The sequence below is a fragment of the Urocitellus parryii genome, chromosome 6 (genome assembly GCF_045843805.1).
Source record: "Urocitellus parryii isolate mUroPar1 chromosome 6, mUroPar1.hap1, whole genome shotgun sequence".
NCBI lineage: Eukaryota > Metazoa > Chordata > Mammalia > Rodentia > Sciuridae > Urocitellus > Urocitellus parryii.
In genome coordinates, this window is record NC_135536.1 from 23,163,595 (window position 1) to 23,184,069 (window position 20,475).

At 33.5% G+C, this 20,475-nt stretch overlaps 1 protein-coding gene across 1 annotated transcript in view; it reads left to right on the top strand.

The window, feature by feature from the left end:
- Window positions 1–20,475, top strand: part of Cep128 (centrosomal protein 128) — a 373,328-nt gene that overhangs the window by 136,992 nt on the left and 215,861 nt on the right. The window contains exons 16-17 of the mRNA XM_077799967.1: window positions 4,818–4,994; window positions 8,653–8,712. Coding sequence (XP_077656093.1) covers window positions 4,818–4,994; window positions 8,653–8,712 — 237 coding nt within the window. The remainder of the gene's footprint in view (window positions 1–4,817; window positions 4,995–8,652; window positions 8,713–20,475) is intronic.

The window sequence follows — 20,475 nt, forward strand, 5'->3', positions numbered from 1 at the left end:
AATATGTCATATATTTTCATATATAATGGAGGCTTATTCAGAATTTGTTTTTTGAGTTTTTCTTTCTACTTTAAGATTTCACCAGTCTCGTGACCTGCTAATAAAGATAACCTTTCTGAGTTTCTCATATTATCTTTCTAAATTCAAATTTTAAGGACTCAGCCTTTCTTGCATTTTAATAGAGAACTCTAGTCAGGGTGTCAGAGAGCTTAGGTTATGGTTGTGTAGGCTCTTTGATTTTAGTCAAGTAAGGCTTTGATTTCCTTATGTATAAAATAAGGGTTGGGATGTTTTCCAAGGTTTTTCTCAAACTCAGCCATTATCAAGGATATCTTCTTCTTGGATCTCCTAAACTATTATAGTAAGATTTATGTATTTTCCTTTCTACTCTCAAAGAAACTCCATGTATTCCATATCTCAGGTACCTGTGTGAATTCATCCTGAAACACTGAAGTTGGACTATGTCTTCCACATTTCTCAACATTCTCTAAACTATTGTATTTTCCCTTTGATTCTCTAAAAATATGTTTATCTTGTCATAGGGTCATGAGATATTGCCCTTCGTGAATTCAACAGAAGACTAGAGAATACCTTAATGATGTCCAAATATTATCATCTGCCCTTATTAAGAAAGTGTTCACAAATCTGAAAGTGTGATTGGATTAATTTAACAATTTCTTGCCAAACCACTACCCCAGAATTCGCTCTGCTTGCTTTGTTGGTACAGTTGTTTTTGAAACATGGATAGAAAGAACTATTTCAATGGGTGCCATAAATAGGGTTCAGATAGATATTCCCAAGCCAGAAGAATGGGATGGAACAAAAGTGATATAATTTCTTTTTTTTTTAATTTTTAATTTTTTTAAATACACAACAACCATGGACTGCATTAGAATCCTTATTACACATATAGAGCACAATTTTTCATATCTCTGTATATAAAGTATGTTCACGCCATCTTATGCAAAGTAATATAATTTTATGGAGACATTCATTGGCTCTCTTGGGGCAGGAGATATTTGTTAACTGGTTTACTCTGTCTTTAGTATGCTTTCCATAAATATTTGTGGAAGGAATAAATTAAATCCCACTATAGTTGGCCTATTAGTCTTTTTTCCATTACTGTAACAAAATACCTGTGCTATTTAGCTCATATTTTTTGAGGCTAAGTATCCAAGATTGGCCATTTCCTTGGCTGCATTACATCATGGCAGATTGCATCATGATGTAAATGTGTGGGAGTGAGCAATCATATGGCAAGACAGGAAGCTAGATCTTGGGGAGGGGCTATCTTTGATCTTCTGTTACAACCATCTTATGAGAACTAACCAGAGTCACATGACAACAATATTAATTTCTTCTGTTCGCAATACCCCAGTGACCTCCTACCACTTGATCTGCCTCTCAAAGTTCCTACCATCTCTCACATTACCACACTGGGGGCCAAGCCTGTAACTCTTGAACCCTTGATGGACAAACCACTTCCAATCCATAGTGCTGCTTAAATAGAATGAAGAACTTATTTAAATCTTAAATTTAGGGTCTCAGAGCACATGCAAGGAATGGGGACCAGTATAGTATAGTGGCAGAAACCTAGTCAAATAAAATATTGTGGAAAGAACTAGGATTTTTTTTTTTTTGTTTATTTTTGTGGTGCTAGAGATTGAATGCTGGGGGCTCACTCATGCTGGGTAAGCATTCTACTACTGAGCTCTATCTTAAGCCCAGAACAGAAATTTTTACCTGGAAGGTTAGAAGGTTTAGTGGGGTGAATAATTCATGTGTTTACTTTAATTCTTAAGTATAGCATTTATATTCACGGGGAACTTCTACAGCTTTGTCAGGTACTCTTTTTATGTGAAACTTGAGATCTTCAAGTACCGTTTGGATTGCACCTATAAGAAATACCAAAGAAGGAGTTTCTGAAGGAACAGGTACTTGAATCCGATCTCTGTGTTTCATGTGAGTCCATGATTCTCATTTTGAGTTTTACTTCAAAAGGATCATAGCATGCTAACTGTTTCACAAAGAACAGTGAAGTGAGCAATGTCATTGTCTGTCTTTGCCAAAGAGGTAAAACTTTTAGAGCTGAGAATATAAAAAAATTTAAGATTATCAAAAGATGGAAATAATTTTATATTTTTATTAATAAGAGACAAGTAATGGAGATCACAGAAAAAGTATAGTGGATAAAAGAGATGGCTGTGAGTGAAGTGAGGAAAAAGTCCTTTAGAATATCATTGTGAATTGTTTGGATTTATATTATGGACAGTCTTCTAATATATCAGTAACCTTTGATAGAGCATTGTCTTCATTAACATCACACCAGTGATGCCATAACAGCCATCCTGGGCCTATTTATGTGTAGGGGAAACTTCTTAGCATACCTCAGAGCCTTGGAGAGAATAGATATGCATAGCAATTAGTAAAATCATCTTTATAGTCTTAAATATTTAAATCGTTTGTTCAGCAAAGTGAGGGAATTTAAATATTATTACAAACATGTTTTGGATCTTCTGAAATTAGCATTTATTGAGGGAGAGATGCATGATTATATTAAGAATTGATGTCTTAAATGCTATGATATAAATATCATGCTGTTGGGTGATTTGCTTTGGAAGAGCAGAAAGGAAAGGAGACTGGGTCTTGAAGAATTAACTTTGAAGCACAGAAAATACAATTGGTGGGTACCTAGGAATAATAGGAAGATTAACATCCTCATCTATAGACTTGGTCAAAGGTTGCTTTCTAATGGAGATATTAAAAATTTGTCAAACATTATTCAAAGTCAGGATGTTAATTTTTCAAAATGGGGAGTGTAAGAGTTGGTAAAAATAGTGATAGATCTAAAGAAATGATGTATCAATCTGGAGTGAAAGTTTGTACAGACATTGAATGTGGAACAAGGAGAAGGTTTGGGAGATACACTTCAGCAATATTCATCCCAACACTTTCCAGAAGAATGGAACATTCCTGTGATTGTGGTCTGAACATTCCTGAGGTGTAGATGACATGCTAGATTGCCATTAGCATGGTGCCATTTACGTATTATTTTATAAAACAGATTCCCTCTTTGTTCTGATTTCCACTTCATTAAGCAACATTGACTATAATGTGCCTTCCATCTTGTTCATTCCACAGGGAGGTCAATCACTTACTGTGCTGACACGAGCATTCTGATCCACATGGCAGTTAAGGTGGATAATTGAATGGTGTTTTAGTTTGTACATTAGTCTCTTGTGAGCTTAATGTCTCTCTGATGCTTAAAGATGACTCTATTCAGAATACCTAAAAGAGTAGTATAGCTTCATGTAGACTGTACAAGTCATTTGTGGTCAGAGGAGACATATGTAGGCATAATTGAAAAACTGTAGGTAGTCAAAGTTTGAGACAGTGCAAAGAAGGAAGATGAGGCAGATAAACAATAGTAATATTAATGATAAGTGAGATATATAAGGCAGGTTGTCCAAGGGTCTTTCCCTTTGGGTAGAGGAGGTTTGGTTCATATTTTAATGTCAATCGAAGTGAAAGGACATAGCATTTGCATTTCTTATGGTAAAACCTCATTCATTTTTTCATGATTACTTTTCTATGAGTTGAATCTCATTGTTCTTTCAGATTCAAGCTGGGTTTGTTGCCCATTAATCTTGGTCTTTTTATATTTAATAGGATAGTTAAAAATCATTACATAACAGCATTATGTAATGATTGAGGACATAATAACCATCCATCATGACTTTGGTGTGTCTATATATATATATGTGTGTGTGTGTGTGTGTGTGTGTGTGTGTATGTACGTATACACACACATATATATCCACCTTTGGTATGTCTATATATGTGTGTGTGTGTGTGTGTGTGTGTGTGTGTGTGTGTATATATATATATATATATATATATATATCCCTATTATTTTGTGATAAGCCTATCTGTATAATACCACTTTGGATTTCTCTAGCACAGGTTGACTATCCTTATCCAAAATGCTTGGGGGCTAAAAGTGTTTCATATTTTGGAATATTTTCATAGACTTTACTATTTGAACTTCTCTAATCCAAAATCCAAAATGCTCCAAAGTTTGAATGTTTCTGAGTGCAGTATTAATGCTCCAAAAGTTTTGTGTTTTTAGGCATTTTAGATTTTTGTTGTTACGGATTAAGGATGCTCACCTTGAATGATATTGCATAATTATAGTGATTGAGAATGGATTTGCCTACAGTAGGCCCCAAACTTTAATTTCTTAAAGGAATCCTGAGAAAACTCTTTTGATTAAGTATGTTTACTTTCTTAGAATATATCCCTATCTTGCTTTTATCAAATTTTCATGACTCAGTGACATTTCGGTGGTATAAGTGCATTTGGCTTTTTAAGAAGTAGGTGAAATAAAAGTAATAGCACTTGTTTTTTTTTTTTTCCCCTCTCAAATGAAGAAACTAATAGCGTTATATTAGGCTCTTCATCATTTCTGGTGTTTTACTAATGTTTAGGGCAAACTCAGTTTGTGGCTTTAGCTTTTACTCTCTGATCCATTAATAGAAATGTGCTATTGAATGGTAAAGGATTTTTTTCACTGTTTTTCATTACATAATTATTATAATATTGTTTGTCAAATATCTGCTCACCCGTTTTTAATCTGCCTCACTTCTGAATTCTATAACTTTATTTTAATTAAGAAGTAGGTGGAGTGTTTTATTTTAGTTAAGTAGAAGGACTGATAGAGTCAGATCTATTTTGTAATCCAGTTCTGCAATTTGAATGTATAAATAGTACAAGTATTTTTTCCTCTACTTAAACTTCTATTTCATGTCTTTTCATAGGAAAAACATATAAGCAATGAAGAAGAACACTTAAGGAGGATGGAAGAAGCCCGACTGCATCTCAAGGATCAACTTCTTTGTCTGGAGACTGAACAGGAATCCATTCTTGGTGTGATAGGAAAGGAAATTGATGCAGCTTGTAAAACTTTTTCCAGGGACTCGATGGAGAAATTGAAGGTAATTATGAGTTCTCATTGTGACTTAAATTTTCAGTTAGTTTCCTAATATCTAATTATAATTGGATTGTAATATATGGTTACATAGTAGTCACATTTTTGTTCTGGAAAGTTTTAAGAAAACAAAATAGCTTCTTACATTTTTAAAGAATAAATTATACCTATAATTTACAATATAATTACACCTATAGAATAAACTATACCTATTGCTATTGCACTGTCATAGTGACAAAAAGTGTGGTGTTATTCATTGAATTACCTATGTCTTTCTGTTTTATGAGAGAGACATCAGTTCTGACTCAGGAGAGTATCCTTGGAGTTTAGAAATCTGAGTTTAAAATTTTTCATTATCATGGTGTTATGGTTTAGATATGAAGTGTCCCTGAAAAATTCACGTGTGAAACAATGCAAGAAGGTTCAGGGGAGAATTATTGGGTTGTGAGAGCCTTAACCCAGTTAGTGAGTTAATCCCCTGATAGGGATTAACTGAGTGGTAACTGAAGTGGTAGGGTGTGGTTGGATATAGGAATTGGGGGTGTGGCTTTGGGGTATATACATTTTGTATCTGGAGAGTAGAGTTTCTCTCTGCTTTCTGATTATGATGTAAGCTGCTTCCCTCTGCCACACTCTTCTGCCATGTTGTTCAGCCTCACCTTGAGACCCAAGGAATGGAGCCAGCCTTCTGACTGAGACCTCCAAATCCATGAGTCCTTAAATAAACTTGTCCTCTACAGTTGTTCTGGTTGGGTCCTTTTAGTCACAGCAGCCAAAAAGCTGACTAAAACACATGGGCTGATTTGTTATTAGTATATTATTTGCTACCATCCATTGAGTTCTGTATTACTGGTTCAATGGAAAGTATGGTATATACAGTATTTCTCTTAACCCCTAAAACTACCCTATCCCTTAGGTAGTCGAATCCAATCCACTGTAAAGGAGAGAAAACTGAACCTGGAGGGGTTAAATAACTTGCCCTGTCCATCCATCTAGTCAAATGCTAATCTAGGACTTCTAACATTAGAGGACTAACTCTGGATCCTAAAAACATATCCACTGTGCTATCTGTATTTGGTTTACTTTTTCTATGTTTTAAGAGGAGTATTGCAGCTCACTTTGTAGTTGTAGTGAAAAAAGTAAATATTCAAGTGATTATGGATGTTTTGAATTCCTTGAAGGGGAGCGCTTATGTCAAATTTGGTTCTGGTCTAAGGACTTAGCATTTTCTCTCACCTCTAGGAAATCACCAAAGGTTTTGTTAGAGATAAAATTGGTTATTTGGTAGTTCATAGTTCTGCGGGAGAAAGGCAGAAGAATCATGTGGAAATTTTCACAAAAGGAATAATTTCAATTCTCTGTCATTTTCTTGATTTTTAAAAAAATATTACTAATGAAATTCAGCTACTTATGTACCAGCTGACTACAGAAAAATGAGCTTGAAAAATGTTCTGGAGAATGTTGATATTCTAATTTTTAGAGGTGTGTATATAAAGTCACCATATTATTTATTCTGCTTAATAGATGCATATAACATTTGAAAACTTTAGGACATATGATTAAATCACTAAGATTATAAAACATTTAGAAGACTATCTGAATTAAAGATATCTCATTCTCATAGGTCAATCTTTGATAATTCCAGAGCTCAACTAAGTAGATTTAGCTATACTTCATGTCTTTATGTATGTCTCTTCCGATAACACTTGATCTGAATATCAATTCTATTGTAGAGTATGAAGAGGATGGGTTTTGGATTAAGATAGATGTAGGTTCCAATTGACAGTAGTACGTCATAAATTTCTAATGTATGAATTTGAATATGTTATGTAATCGCTATATACTCTCTAAGAATTTATATCTCCAATTGTAAGTTGGCTTATTATGAAGTTAATGTAAGATGACATATAAAGTTATATACCATAATATGAAATATTTTGCACTTAGTAAATACTAAGGTGACAATATTAGTATTAATGTCAGCTATTGTTATATAGTATCTTTTTTGGTAATATATTCACATATGCACATGTCTATTCTTTATCATTTTGTAGTGAAAGGTGTGTTGTAGTGCTCTTGCCATGACAGACCTTGATGTTTGTTTATGAATGATGATATCTTGATATATAAAAACAGTGGGGTATTGAATGTGTTCTGTGTGCTGGACACTGTGCTAACTCTTATTTTGCTTGATCTTAACCTTGGCCTTATCTGATAGTTTGTCTGCTTTACATATATTTGCAGCATAGGAAAATTAAGCCACCACTTGCAAGTGGTCAATGCTGTTCTTTTAAACATGAAATGATATGTAAATCTGTGAAGCATGTTACACAATATAAATGTTACGAATATTCTTTATATCAGATTATTGTTTATTTCAATTTTGAGCACTTTAGGTTAATGAAGGTTTAATTGAGATATATGACATAGTTGAGTGAAAAAGTATATCATAATCATACTTTTAGAGAAAAATCTATTTCTAATACTCTTTCCTCTTATAATCCATCACAAATAGATGTTTACAAATATTCATCAGTAGACTAGATAGTTAAAGGGAAAGAAAACAGTGAGAAGTAGGGTGATTGGCAAGAATTGTACAGAAAAGGCGGAGAGGGCCTAAGAGTAGGGCGAGATTTAGATAGAAAGATGGATAAGAGAGAGGCTGATTATAAAAATACAGCACTTTTGCATATGACATGAGGTAGTCACTTTATGTGTATGTGTTTTTCCTGTGTGAAAATGAATTAATGTATGATATTGTGATACAGGAAATTAATGTGCACACACACTAGGTGGTATGAAAGTATACAAGAATAAGCATAGACATCTCTTTACATAGAGATTAGGATATATTCAAACAAAATATCTAGGAAGAGATAATATCACATGGTTCAAAGAAAGGAGGAATCTGAAAAAAATTGTGTTTGCAATTACAGAGTTATTGACAACCTTTGAGCATTGCTTTACTTTATTAGTAAGATAAAACCAAATGGCAAGGGATTTTATAAATGAGTTGATATGAAGAAAAACAGGGCAACTATTAATTAATGAATTATAGAGTTTTGCTACAATCATGAAATATGTGAACATATTACCAAAAAAGATACTATATAATAATAGCTGACATTAATACTAATATTGTCACCTTAGTATTTACTAAGTGCAATAAAACAATATTTGCATGAGGTCATGTCAATGAGTTTTGAGGTTTTGTCAGCTTTTTCAAAGGACTGATGAGACAAAATGGCCATCAGAGTATTGAAAAAGGGTAAATGTGACAAAGAATTGAATTTCCACGTAATTACATATAAACCTCTTCAAAATGCATTTTGGGGAACAAGACTGAGGAAAAAGATACAAACAAAAGTGAAATAAATTGGCTCTCATCAAGTCCGCTGTCCATGAAAGATTACATGGAATCAGCTTTCAGAGATCCTAACAGTGATAGCACTTGATAGTTGTTTTTTTTTCATGTTTCTATATTTAATTTAAAGGTATTTAATAAATGGTGGTTTGGAATTACTTGAGTTCTTTTTACTAACTTTTGTTTTTTTAAATTCTTAACTTTAGTGACTATACTTTTGGATATTATGGTGAAGAATTTCATTTATGCAAGTTCATGTCTGAGAAAATCCATTTCTAATACTCTTTCCTCTTTTTTGTAGGTTTTATCCTCTGGTCCTGATATTCTCTATGACCCACATCGCTGGTTAGCAGAAAGCAAGGTAATTATTCATGCTTATCCTAAGTTTATCATAATATTTATGAACTGTATGGCATCCTATTTGGCTTATTCATATTATTGTCATATAACTGGCAGTTTGTCATGATTCATTCTAGGAAAGATGTCAGTGCAATACATTAAGAAAATTTTATGTTTCTTATTTTAACATTTAGAAATTAGCCAAAATATAATTTGGTTTTTTGGGGTAAGCACAAACAGTCTGGCAGCTCAATATGGCTCAAGCAAATCTTCTCACCTTGCTGAGTAATTCACAAAATGGAGAGGTGTGAACTTGATATTCTGAAGATGACTTCCCTTCCTCATGAGTCTATGGCATTATGATTTGAGTTTAATGGAAGGTAAGCAAAAACAAATGGGACAATTTTCAAATTTTATAGAAAAGGTTCTACTACATTGTGGGATAAGTATCAGCGACCTTAATATTTCAGATCAACTTGCAAGTTCATTTATTAGGATTTATGGGATATTAAGACCATTAAGTTTTTAGTACCTACTTGAAGTGCCAACTCTTATGCACTTTCACTCCTTTTTAGTCTAGTTTCCCTTAGTTTTAAGATACTAATATAAAAAAATATTTCATTTAAATTCTATAAGAAAGCCACCTATACTACAAACTTCAACAATTAAACTCCGATTTAGGATTTTATTATAAAAAAGAACCTTTAAGTTTTGTCTATTATCCTTATTTTAAAAATAAATGAGGTCTCATAGAAGAAAAGTGACTTGTGCATTGCCATGTAAAGAAAGAAAAACCAAATTACCTGACATATCTGAGTCACAATTAATGTCTTAACCACTATACATACTGCTATCTAAAGTCTTTGTTCATTCACAAGATTCATTAATTGTATAATACTTTGTGTCACACTGTGGATATAAGGACTAGCAAGCCATGCACTTTGCTCTCATATAGTATAATAGGGAAAACTCAGATGTAAACACATTTTAAAATATTTTAGTGTGCTGTATTGTTATAGACATGTCACCACTGAAAAAGGAACATAGGACAAGGAAGTATCTCTGACATTTGTATTGAGATGGCCGTGGAATATGATGTTGTAAGCATATCCTTAGAAGCTGTATTAGAAAAGAGCAATGTTTTAAAATTGGTCCAACCAAATATATGTAGAAGTTCTGCAGTTGGCTAGTTATGGTAGAACAGTGGCAAGAAGATAAAGAGTATTTGAGTAATCACAGATAATGCACTGAGGTTGTTGAGTGAGGAATAGGTGGGAGGCCATGCAAAGATAGAAGTCACCTTTGAAGGCCAGCTCTGCATTAGACAAGTCTCTTCAAACAGAAGAAAGAAACAAAGAACATTTTTGTTAAGAAAATAACAGTATTATAATTGAATACTAGAATTTATCTTACCTCATAAATTTTTCTTTACAAACACTAATGCTCTGCTTCCCTAACCATTTTTGATAGAAATAAATGCAAATTTGTATTTTTGTCACCTGCATAGCAAATTTAGAATATATATGTTTTGCTATCTCAGTATTTTTTGGCCAGAAACTTCTGTTGTGCATTAATATAACATTTCTCTTCTTTTTCCCAACTCTGCAATTCTGACAACAAGAGCAATGTACTTGGAATTTTCTTTCAAGTTAAAATCTTTATCATTTCTGAACAGAAAGCTTTCACTGCTGTGGTTCAGTTAAATTATGAGAGCCAGAGATGACTCTTAATCATAGCTCTTTAATTTGGGAGCTAGCAAGCAGTTTTCCCTTATCATTTAATGGGATTGAACTTCTGATCAGACCAGTTTTAATACTGCATGAGACAACTGTTCTTTCTACACTGTAAAAGGCTGTGATAAAAAATACCATCCTGACCAACTGACTAAGGAGGAATTGAATCTATTTACTAGAAAGATGGCTTAGGTTATTGATGGGCTACAATACTGTAATTCCCATGAACTATGACTAGACAGCTCTATAAGTATTGAAGATAAGATCTCAAATCAGAGGACAAAAACTATATGGAAAGTAGAATTGCTATTCAGCTAGTCCATGCTGACATCTTGCAGTATTGGAAGGACCTCTGAGAGGGCATTTGGTAATTGTTTTCATAAATCAACTAAATGAATTTCTTCTGTTAGTGTTAATTCTAGAAGAACTGGAGTATTGGGTGGGGATTTTATCACTGTTGCTTTGTTGGCAGTGGTGACATCACATAAACGTGAAGTCCACCTGAGAATTGGACCAGGTTCAGAGATAAAATAACCAATGAAAGGTCAGGATAAGACATTACAGGAAGGAAGAAGGTAGAGATGGTTGTTAAAAAATGCCAGGCAAGGAGTTCCTGTAGATTAGGGATATGTTTTTGTCATAAATTCTAACAAGGCATGTAGAGGTCAAATTTGATTTAGATTAATTAATAACAAATAACTACAATGTCTTAGAGACTTCGTGACAAGAGATGGGCATAAAAAGGAGTAAGACATGGTCCTGCTTCCTGGGAACCAACTTTATTTAGGAAAGGCAGACACATATGCAGACAATTTTACTAGATTTTAAGAACTGTTTTACAATTATGCTGATGCTACCGCAGAGGCTGATAATGCTGATGAATCTTGAAGTATGGTACAGAGAAAATCATTTTAGGAATGGCATGGAAGAATAGCATGATAAATGCAAAGAAACCCAAAGTGCTTTGGCAAGAATAGAATATCAAAGGGTGAGACAGAGAAGAAGGGGAATAGGCCACAGGCAGAGAGACGGATTATGTTTGTAGACAAGTGTATTGTCTGTCATTTTTAGGAGCTTGGATTTAGATCTGTATGTTGTGAAGAATCACAAAGGAGCTTTGAAAAAGTGAGTGACATGCTCATGTTTATATTTTTGAAGGATTACCCTGATAGTAATGTGAAAGGCAGATTAGAGGTGGTAAGATTTGAGGCAGGTAGACAAGTTAAGAGGCTTTTCCCATAGACTGGGTGAGATAGGGTGACACTCTTTATTAAGGATTTTTAAAAGAAATTTAAAAACAAGCAAAGATGAGAGTAAAATTTTGGTGATAACTTGCCAGTGATGATTAATGTTATGTCAGAGGGTGCTGGATTTTTAAGCCAAACTAGAACACTCTAGGCAAGGTTGGTATTCAAATAAATGGGGACGCACAGTCCTAGGGAGGCAAACTAACAAAGGTATTGAATGAGATTCTGAGGCAAGAATTTGTATCCAGAAAGTTCAATTTGCACTGGAAAGTCAAAAGAGAAGTAAGGACACAGGTGCAGATCAGAATTTAGATTCAAATTGTAGAAATAAATGGGAAATAGCTTAAAGACACTCAGGTGAGACAATGGGGACAGCTTCCCAAATCTAGAGCTAACAGGCACTCTCTCAGGATGGAACCACATGGTACCTAAAAAGAATCACAGTTTATCCCACATCTTAAATTACCATTTAGTGATATTTAATAAAGAAAAGCTGATGTCTTCTGCACAGGTAGGATCCTCAGTGCTCTCATTTTCACATTTAATTCTAGGACACCAATATTAATTACTTCCTTAAGATGCAAACAGGTGAATTTAATATACTTCTTTGGCTATAGAAAGCTATATTCTTCCTTCTTGGTCTTCATCCCATTGTATTGAGTCCTCATTTACTCTTTTTTCCTTAGTCTGTAAGTTTTACCAGGGAAGTTATCTGTCTTTCCTATTCCTTACCTTTTTAGCCTATAACTGCAATGCCAGGCTAATGGCTCAATAAATGTTTTTTTTTTTAAGTATCTATCTGTATCTGTCTATCCATTCATTTTTCCACTCAAGTTGCTTCCTCAGATTAAATATTATAACTTAATATTATAAATAAAAAATTTGACTTCAACAAATGTTCTGCTTCTGGAGATTGCTTTTATTTGATCAGAGTTGTAAACTTGAAGATTATGTGGACAAGAAACACACAACTTGTTTGGGGAGTTTTCTATATTATCCTCTGCTATTTTCCCTAGGGTTCACACTTTGTAGTATAACATGTTCAGGGCATCGATAATCATTTTCATTTCCTTCCCATAAAACTATGACAGCTTTTGATATCATATTGTTTGACCTCAGTTTGTAGATAGGAAAACTGAGGCTTAGGCAGTGTTGAGTTTTACTTAAGGACATAAAACTAATTAGTTACTGAGAAGGGTTTTGAGCTTGAGTTTCTGAACTCTCTGCCATTGCTTCTCTCTCCTAGATGTGTAAATTAGACTTGAATATAAACTTTACATTTGTTAATATTGTCATTTTATAACACGGGCATTTTTAAACAGTCATTGTGTGAGAAATATTAGACCCAGTGTGTTTAATTGTGTTGAGGGATCTGCATAATCATTTTTGTAGTCATACAGAAAAGAAAATATTGTACTTGGTATCTTGATTCATTTGTTGAAAATATGCTTTAGATGTATACATGGAATATGTTCAATTTGAGCAAATTTTATATTTTAAATATGTAATATTTAAATGGAACTATTTAAATATTACATATTACATATTTGCTATTTTTCTTATTCATAACTAATTAAAATGTAGGGAGAGTATTTACTTAGATTATAATTATATTTTTAGGTTGGCATGAATTTGATGGGTTAGTTTTGTTTTGGTGACCTAGAACATTCTTAATAATTACCATTCTCACTTTTTCTGGTTCTTATGTAAGCATTTTTCCCCCCAAATTATTTTTATAGTTTTGATGAAGGATGCATAGTTGTTAACACAGCAAAATTATGGGTCCTAATATTTTTGCTAACTCTCTAAGTTGTAATCTTTTTATATGAGTTTTCTGTTTTCCTTGGTTTTTAGTTCTGTGTCATTCTATAGTGACTGTATTATTATGCTGAATTTTAGTAGAGAATTCTCACAGATTAAAACATCATTGGGATAGTTTTACTAGATACTTACAAACATTCCCACTTGGTTGTAAGCTGTCAACAATGAAGGTAAAAAAAAATTGCTTTATTTTGAAATTCTCTGTTTTGGTTTATTTAGCAGTGCTTGTTGATATAGTTAAATAAATGAGCCTATTATATAATCTGTAAAATGCTCCTGTGAGCCATTAATAGAATGGTTTTTGCTCTTTGATTAATAGCCTTGTCAGCTAATTATTATTTGGAATTGTTAAAGTTATTCCTGTACTGTGTTCCAAGCTGCTTCTCCAAGATTCTTAATGAAGATATTTATCTAATAAATACCGATTCTCATAATTGATTATTGGTTGATTAAATTTCTGTAAATTGATATTTCGTTTTGGATTAATATATTCTACATATATATTCAATTTGTAACAAGAATGTAACTATAACCTATTTTTATTCTGTTTGATAATGAAGTAATGACTTCATAGGTATAAATTAAAGGCCATATTTTATTAGCCTGCCTCGGCTGTGATAACAAAACACTCCAGGCTTGATGGCTTTAACAACAGACATTTATTTTCTCACAAATCTGAAGGCTGAAAATCCCAGATCAAGGTGCAGGTTTGGCTTTTGGTGAGCTGTCTTCCTGGCTTGTAAAGGGCCAGCTTTTCTCTATGATGTCACTTGACTTTTGTTCTGTGTGCTCTTTAAGAGAAAGAATTATGGTATATTTTCCTCTTCCTATAAAGACACCAGAACTGTCAGATTAGGGCCTGACCCTGATCTGACCTTTATGACCTTCATAAAGATACTATTTCTATATACAGTCACACTTTGGGTTTTCAGTGAAACCCAAATTTCCCATATGAATTTTTGGAGGATACACCTATCAGACCCGTTTAATACTTTGTTTCAGGGGTAGTTTTTCATTGTTGTTGCTTATTGTTTTATTTTGTTTTTAGGGGAACCAAATTGATTATTGTTAGAAAGAAAGAAATATGTTGTTTCACTCTTACCAACTCTTAGCAATAGTAACCACCCGAGGTTGTTAATAAAGGTTAGAGATTGGGATGGAGCAGGTGGAATAGTGCCGAGGAATGGAAAATGTGAACTTGTTTTTTGCATTTGCAATTAAATCCCTGAGCAAAAACAGATTAAGGCAAAGGATTGAAGCACTGGATCCCCAGGGATTCATTTTGTTTTTACTACATCAATTATAAGAAATTGAATTGGTAGTGAGTGAACATTTAAAATAGCAGGCAATTACATAATTATGATATGAAATTGTTTTTATTTTGAGGTATCAGATGATCTGATAAAACTATGGTTTCATTCTCATGTGATAGAAAATGGAGCTGAGAAGAATCTTGTACCTGATCATATTAGTAAAGTATATCTACAGTATAATTCGGCATGGTTCCCTACACTTTTTATTGATTCCCAGTGTTGAAGGGGGAAATGTTTCTTTCATTTGTTGTGTTTTATAGAGCAGATTTCATAGAAATGGATATGATACTTGAATCCACATGTACTTCAGAAAGATAAAATAGTTTAAAAATAGTCTGAATGAGTGGCATATGTCTAGAAAAGCAGTACTTTCTCCTTTCTTGGTTTTGTGCGTCTCACCTGGCACTTGGAGCTATTTACTTTTACCATAGCTGATGCAAACCAATCCAATTAAATACTAAGTTATTACCTAAACATGACTTGTTTTCAGAGCAGGTGGTCTTCCTATTGATAGGAGGATGAAAAAACTGACTTCTGTTTACCTTTCTTACAAGGTCTCTTCTGTAGGCTGTGGCAAACATACCCTTTATCAGTTTGTATTCTATTTGATACTTTTTAAAAAAGTGTATTCTTTTGGGCTTATGACTTTTAAATGCCTTTATCCTATGTAAATATATTCAGTTTACCAAAGTTATTTTATTCTCTATCAAATGGTAATAATTACCACCATCTTGCTAATAAATCATTTTAATATTCTGACATGTAATCATTCTTTATAACATTAAGTAATACCTGATCTCAGTCCAGTGCTTCCAGAACTCATGTATAGTGGATTTCCATTGCCAGTGATTTAATCTTTTTGAAAAATGTACCTTATTCTACAGGCATTTCAATTTTGAAATGTGAATATGAGGATTATAGATTTGCCTTTTGTCCAGCTTCCCCAATTTCTGAAGCACAATGGTTAATATCTTGATCCATGAAACTACTTGGTGAAGTAATTTAAAAGTCTCAAAATTGGTTGAACAGAATCCGAATCTGTAGCTTTCAAAATGCCACCTGAAAGCCATTATTTAGGTCAGTGCCTGAAGAATGTAGAGATACTGGGGTCTGCATATGTGCATTCTTTTAGCCTTTCTTTGTAGCTGTATTTTTGTAGTTCAGATTAATAGTGATCATATTCTAAATGTGTTACATCTGAGTATTTATTCAGCTTTGTTAAGATACTCATTCTAAAAAAGTAATTGGACTTTTTATTTTCAAAACATCACTTTCTGTTTTTGTTCCTCAAACAGAAGGTGCTCTTTCTCTTTATGAGAACTTAACAGCATCTCAGTTTTCATTGAGTTGCAAGTATGGGATCACGGCTATGTGCTGAAGTTTGTACTAGCTGTGGTGCATCCATCTATACATGCCAGTCCCTTTGGAGTTTCATCTGATAATGTTACAACATTCCTGAAGAAAGTATTGAAGATTTAAATTCTTTGCAAGTATAAATATGTGTATTTATTTATGGTGCGAAATTCTGCAAAAAGTCTTGGCTGTCAATATGTCTTTTCCAGATACTAGATATAATATTTCTTTTCCCCCCTGCATTGTATTAATAATATGATACTCACTGGGGCTCTTTGGATTATTTTCTCGATGAGATGGCAAGATTTGGTGAGGTGAACAAACATCATGGTCTGTAGATTCAGATTGTGGTTTAATGGTAGAAGAAGGTAGGAAGAGTGTAAGTTTCCTCTTATTTTTTTCTAGTTAATATCAATAAATAAGTGACAATAACATTCAGAATCATTTTCCGAATGATCTATATCTGAAAATACTAGTTAAATTGTAGAGAATAATTTGTATCATATAATTCATTGAATTCATTCACATCTTAAAGGTTTTTGACAGTATAGAAGTAAGCAGAATAAATTCTGAATGTTTACATTATCTCTCTTTCTACTCCTCTCTCCTTAGAAATAATCACTATCAACAGTATGATGTTCATATTTTAGTCTTTTTTTGGTTAGATAGAGGGAGCTGCAGTTAATTTTGATAAGACATGTGTTTTTTATTGTAAAATATACTTGGTCCTTTCTTTCTGACACTATTTGATATTGAGTATATCCATTTTGTTGTATTTTTTTTTTTTAAATTTCTGTTCCATCACCCCAGACTTGAGTTTTCTTTTCACCGTTGCAGCCCTTTTTCTGTTACTTTCAGGCTTCTGTTCATATTTTCTAAACTCTCAAGTATTTCTGTAGTCACTCTCATTGGTTTCTCTTATTTATTCTGCTGATTCTCCGTGAATGGCTTGATGATTCTTTAGTCTGTATTTTTTCTTCAGGTCTTTTATGCTTCAGATCCATATATTCATCTATCTATCTGTGCTTCTGTGTTTCATAGGCTCATCAACTCCAACATTTTCCAAGCTAGCATTAACTTCTTTCACTCTTAAATATTTGTTTCTTCTAGGTTTCCTGTTTTACAGCTTTATAAGCTAGAAATTTGACCATCAACACTGATTTTCTTCTACCTTTTCCATAACTTGTGGGCATCTTCAAATTTCAGATACATAGTTAGGATTTGGATCTACAGTGTACCCCAAAGGCTCAGGTTTTAAAGGCTTGATCCATAGTACACAATTTTCAGATGTGGCACATGATTGAATCATGAGGATTTTGACCTCATCAATGGATTTATCCATAAGTGATAAGTGATACATATTTGATGGCATTATTGGGAAGTGGCACACATGTAGACTGTGGGGCCTAGGTGGAGGGGGTAAGTCACTGTGGACATGCCCTATATATATATCTTGTTTCTGGCTTCTTCTCCCATTCCTCCAGTCCCTGTATCTGTTGTCTGTGTGTCTGTCTGTCTCTTGTTCTCTCTTTCTGCTTCCTAGCTGCCATGAACTGAGCAACTTTCTTCTGCCACACCCTTCTGCCTTGATCTTCTGCCTTGTCTTAGGCCCAAAGCCATGGCCCTGGCCAACCAAGGACTGAAACCTATGAAACCATGAGCCAAAACAAATCTTTTTGCCTTGATGTTTCTCATATATGTATTTTTTTATTTCTTATTTTTTATTTTTTTGGACACAGGGATGGATTGCTTAGCTTACTAACTCACATACTTTGGTTCATTCCTTACACTTTCATTGGCTTGAAGTATTATAGAATTATAGTAATTTCTTGATTTCCAGCCTCCCACATTTTCTCTGCTCTGTGTAGAGTACACTTTAAGGAGCATACTTTCTGAACTACAGTCTCATTTGCCAAAGGAGGATGATGATATTTCACCACACATTCAACTCAACTCCTTTTTCCTCATGTTTCAGAAAAAGGTACAGTAGAAAATCCCTGCTTTTATCAGGCAGGGAATTGCCCATGTTTTCTGTCTTATGGAAACTTAACTTCTTCCTATTTCCATGAGTATTTCAAAGGGAATATTGAGGAACAAAATATTTATTAAATATCTTAATCTTAATTAGATTTCACAGCCCATTCGAAGTTTGTGACTTCTGTATTTATCGAGTGACATTTGAATGAGACAGAGGTCGACAAACTGCATAGCAGGTACTAATATCCAGATCTCTGTTCTTCAGGGAAGTTTCATTTTAGCTTCATTTCCCTAACCTCTTTATCTTTTTACCCTACCTGTTATGGTGATTAAGTAACAGCTAAACTGAGGTAAAATTCAAATATCCTAAATTCTCTCATTCTTTTCTAGTATTATTCAATGGTTTTTAGTGTAATGACAGTTATATAGCCATCAGCACAATGAATTTTAGGAAACTTTTATCACCCCAAAAGAAAATCACTATCCCTTTGCTTGCCAATCGGTGCTCAACTACATTTCCAGTCCTAGCCAACTACGGATCTTCCTACTCTATAAATTTGTCTATTCTGGAATTTTACATTTGTGATATTTTATGATTTACAGTCTTTTGTGGTTGACTTCTTTTATTTAGTAGAATATTCTCAAGGCTCATTCGTGTGATGGCATATAACAGTACCCTTTCTTTTGTTGCCAAATAATATTCCATTATTTGCATATATCTAATTTTATTTATCCATTTATCATTTGGTGAATATTGGGTTGTTTCCATTTTTTTACACTGTTGTGTCTATGTTGCTATGAATATACTTGTATGAGTTTCTACAGGACATACGTTTTCATATACCTAGGAATAGAATTGCTAGGTTGTATGGTAATTCTTTGTTTAGCCCTTTGTGGAACTTTCAGATTGTTTTCCAAAGGGTCTTTATACCCGTACATTCCTGCCAGCAATATGAGTTCCAGTTTCTATTCATCCACACTAATAGTTGTCTTTGGTATTAATTTTTAGCTTGCTATATATGAAGTGGAATTTCATGGTGGTTTTCATTTGCATTTCCCAATGGCTAACCAAGTTGAGCTTTTTTTTTTATGTCCATATTGTCTACTTGTATACCTTCTTTGGAGAAATGTCTATTAAGATTTTATGCCTGTTTTAAAAATTCTATACTGACTTTTTACATATTCTAGATATAAGTCCCTTAACAGATATATGGCTTAAAAATATTTTCTCTCATTTAGTAATGTGTCTTTTCTTTTAGTGAATGTAAATCTTTGAAGCACAAGATTTTTTATTTTTATGATGTTCAATTTATCAACTTTTTTCTTTTGATGCTTTTGATTTTATTTCTAAGAAACAGTTTGTCAAGCCAAGCTTACAAAGACCTATGCCTGTTTTCTTTTGAAAGCTTTTTGTTTCAGCTCCTTTATTCAGGTATCTTGGATTAATTCTTCTCAACATTGTTTTGTATCACTGTTTTTTGCTTTATTTTCTTGTGGTGCTAGGGATTGAACCAAGGGCTTTGTGCTAGCTAGGCAGGTGCTTTACCACTGAACTATATTCCCAGCCCATGACAGTGCAGTGTTTTAAAATTTTTCTTCATATAGGTTTTGCTCTTTTCAAAAGTTTATTGGCTTTTAATTCTTTTTTTCCCCCTACATACTGGGCATTGAACCCAGGGGCACTTAGCTGCATCCCCAGTCCTTTTAATATTTTTAAATTTCGAGACAGGTTTTCACAAAGTTGCTGAAACTGGCCTTGAACTTGCAATCCTCCTGCCTCAACTTCTTGAACCACTGGGATTACAAGCTTGCACCACCATACCTAGCTTGTGTTTTATTCCTTTGGTGTTATTATAAATATGCTTCTGTTTTTGAATTTTATGTTTTGACCTCTCATTGCAAATCTATAGAAATAATATTTTTAAAATAATGAATTTATATACTGCAACATGCTGAACTCTTTTATTCTAATAGGTTTTTAAAATAAAGTCATTTGAGTTTTATGTATGGGCATCCTGTCTGAAAATAGAGATTTACTTATTCCCCCTCCCTTTCCCTCCCCTCCCTTTTCCTTTCCTCCCCTATTCCCTATCTTTGAGGAAGTGTTATTTAGGTAAACAATCATATAACTTAGCCTGATGTTGCTTCTCATAGTCTGCTTCACTCAGTATATATCTGTTTGTGGTGACACTCTGTATATACATCTTACTGTGATGAGAACCATTTAGATTGTTTAAAATGAAATGGAAAATGAAGGGTAGCCTTACTCAGGAAAGGTCCTGAGATATGACTGTCTCCTGTATAGAAGTATTTCCCCCACATTCACACTTTAAATATTAAA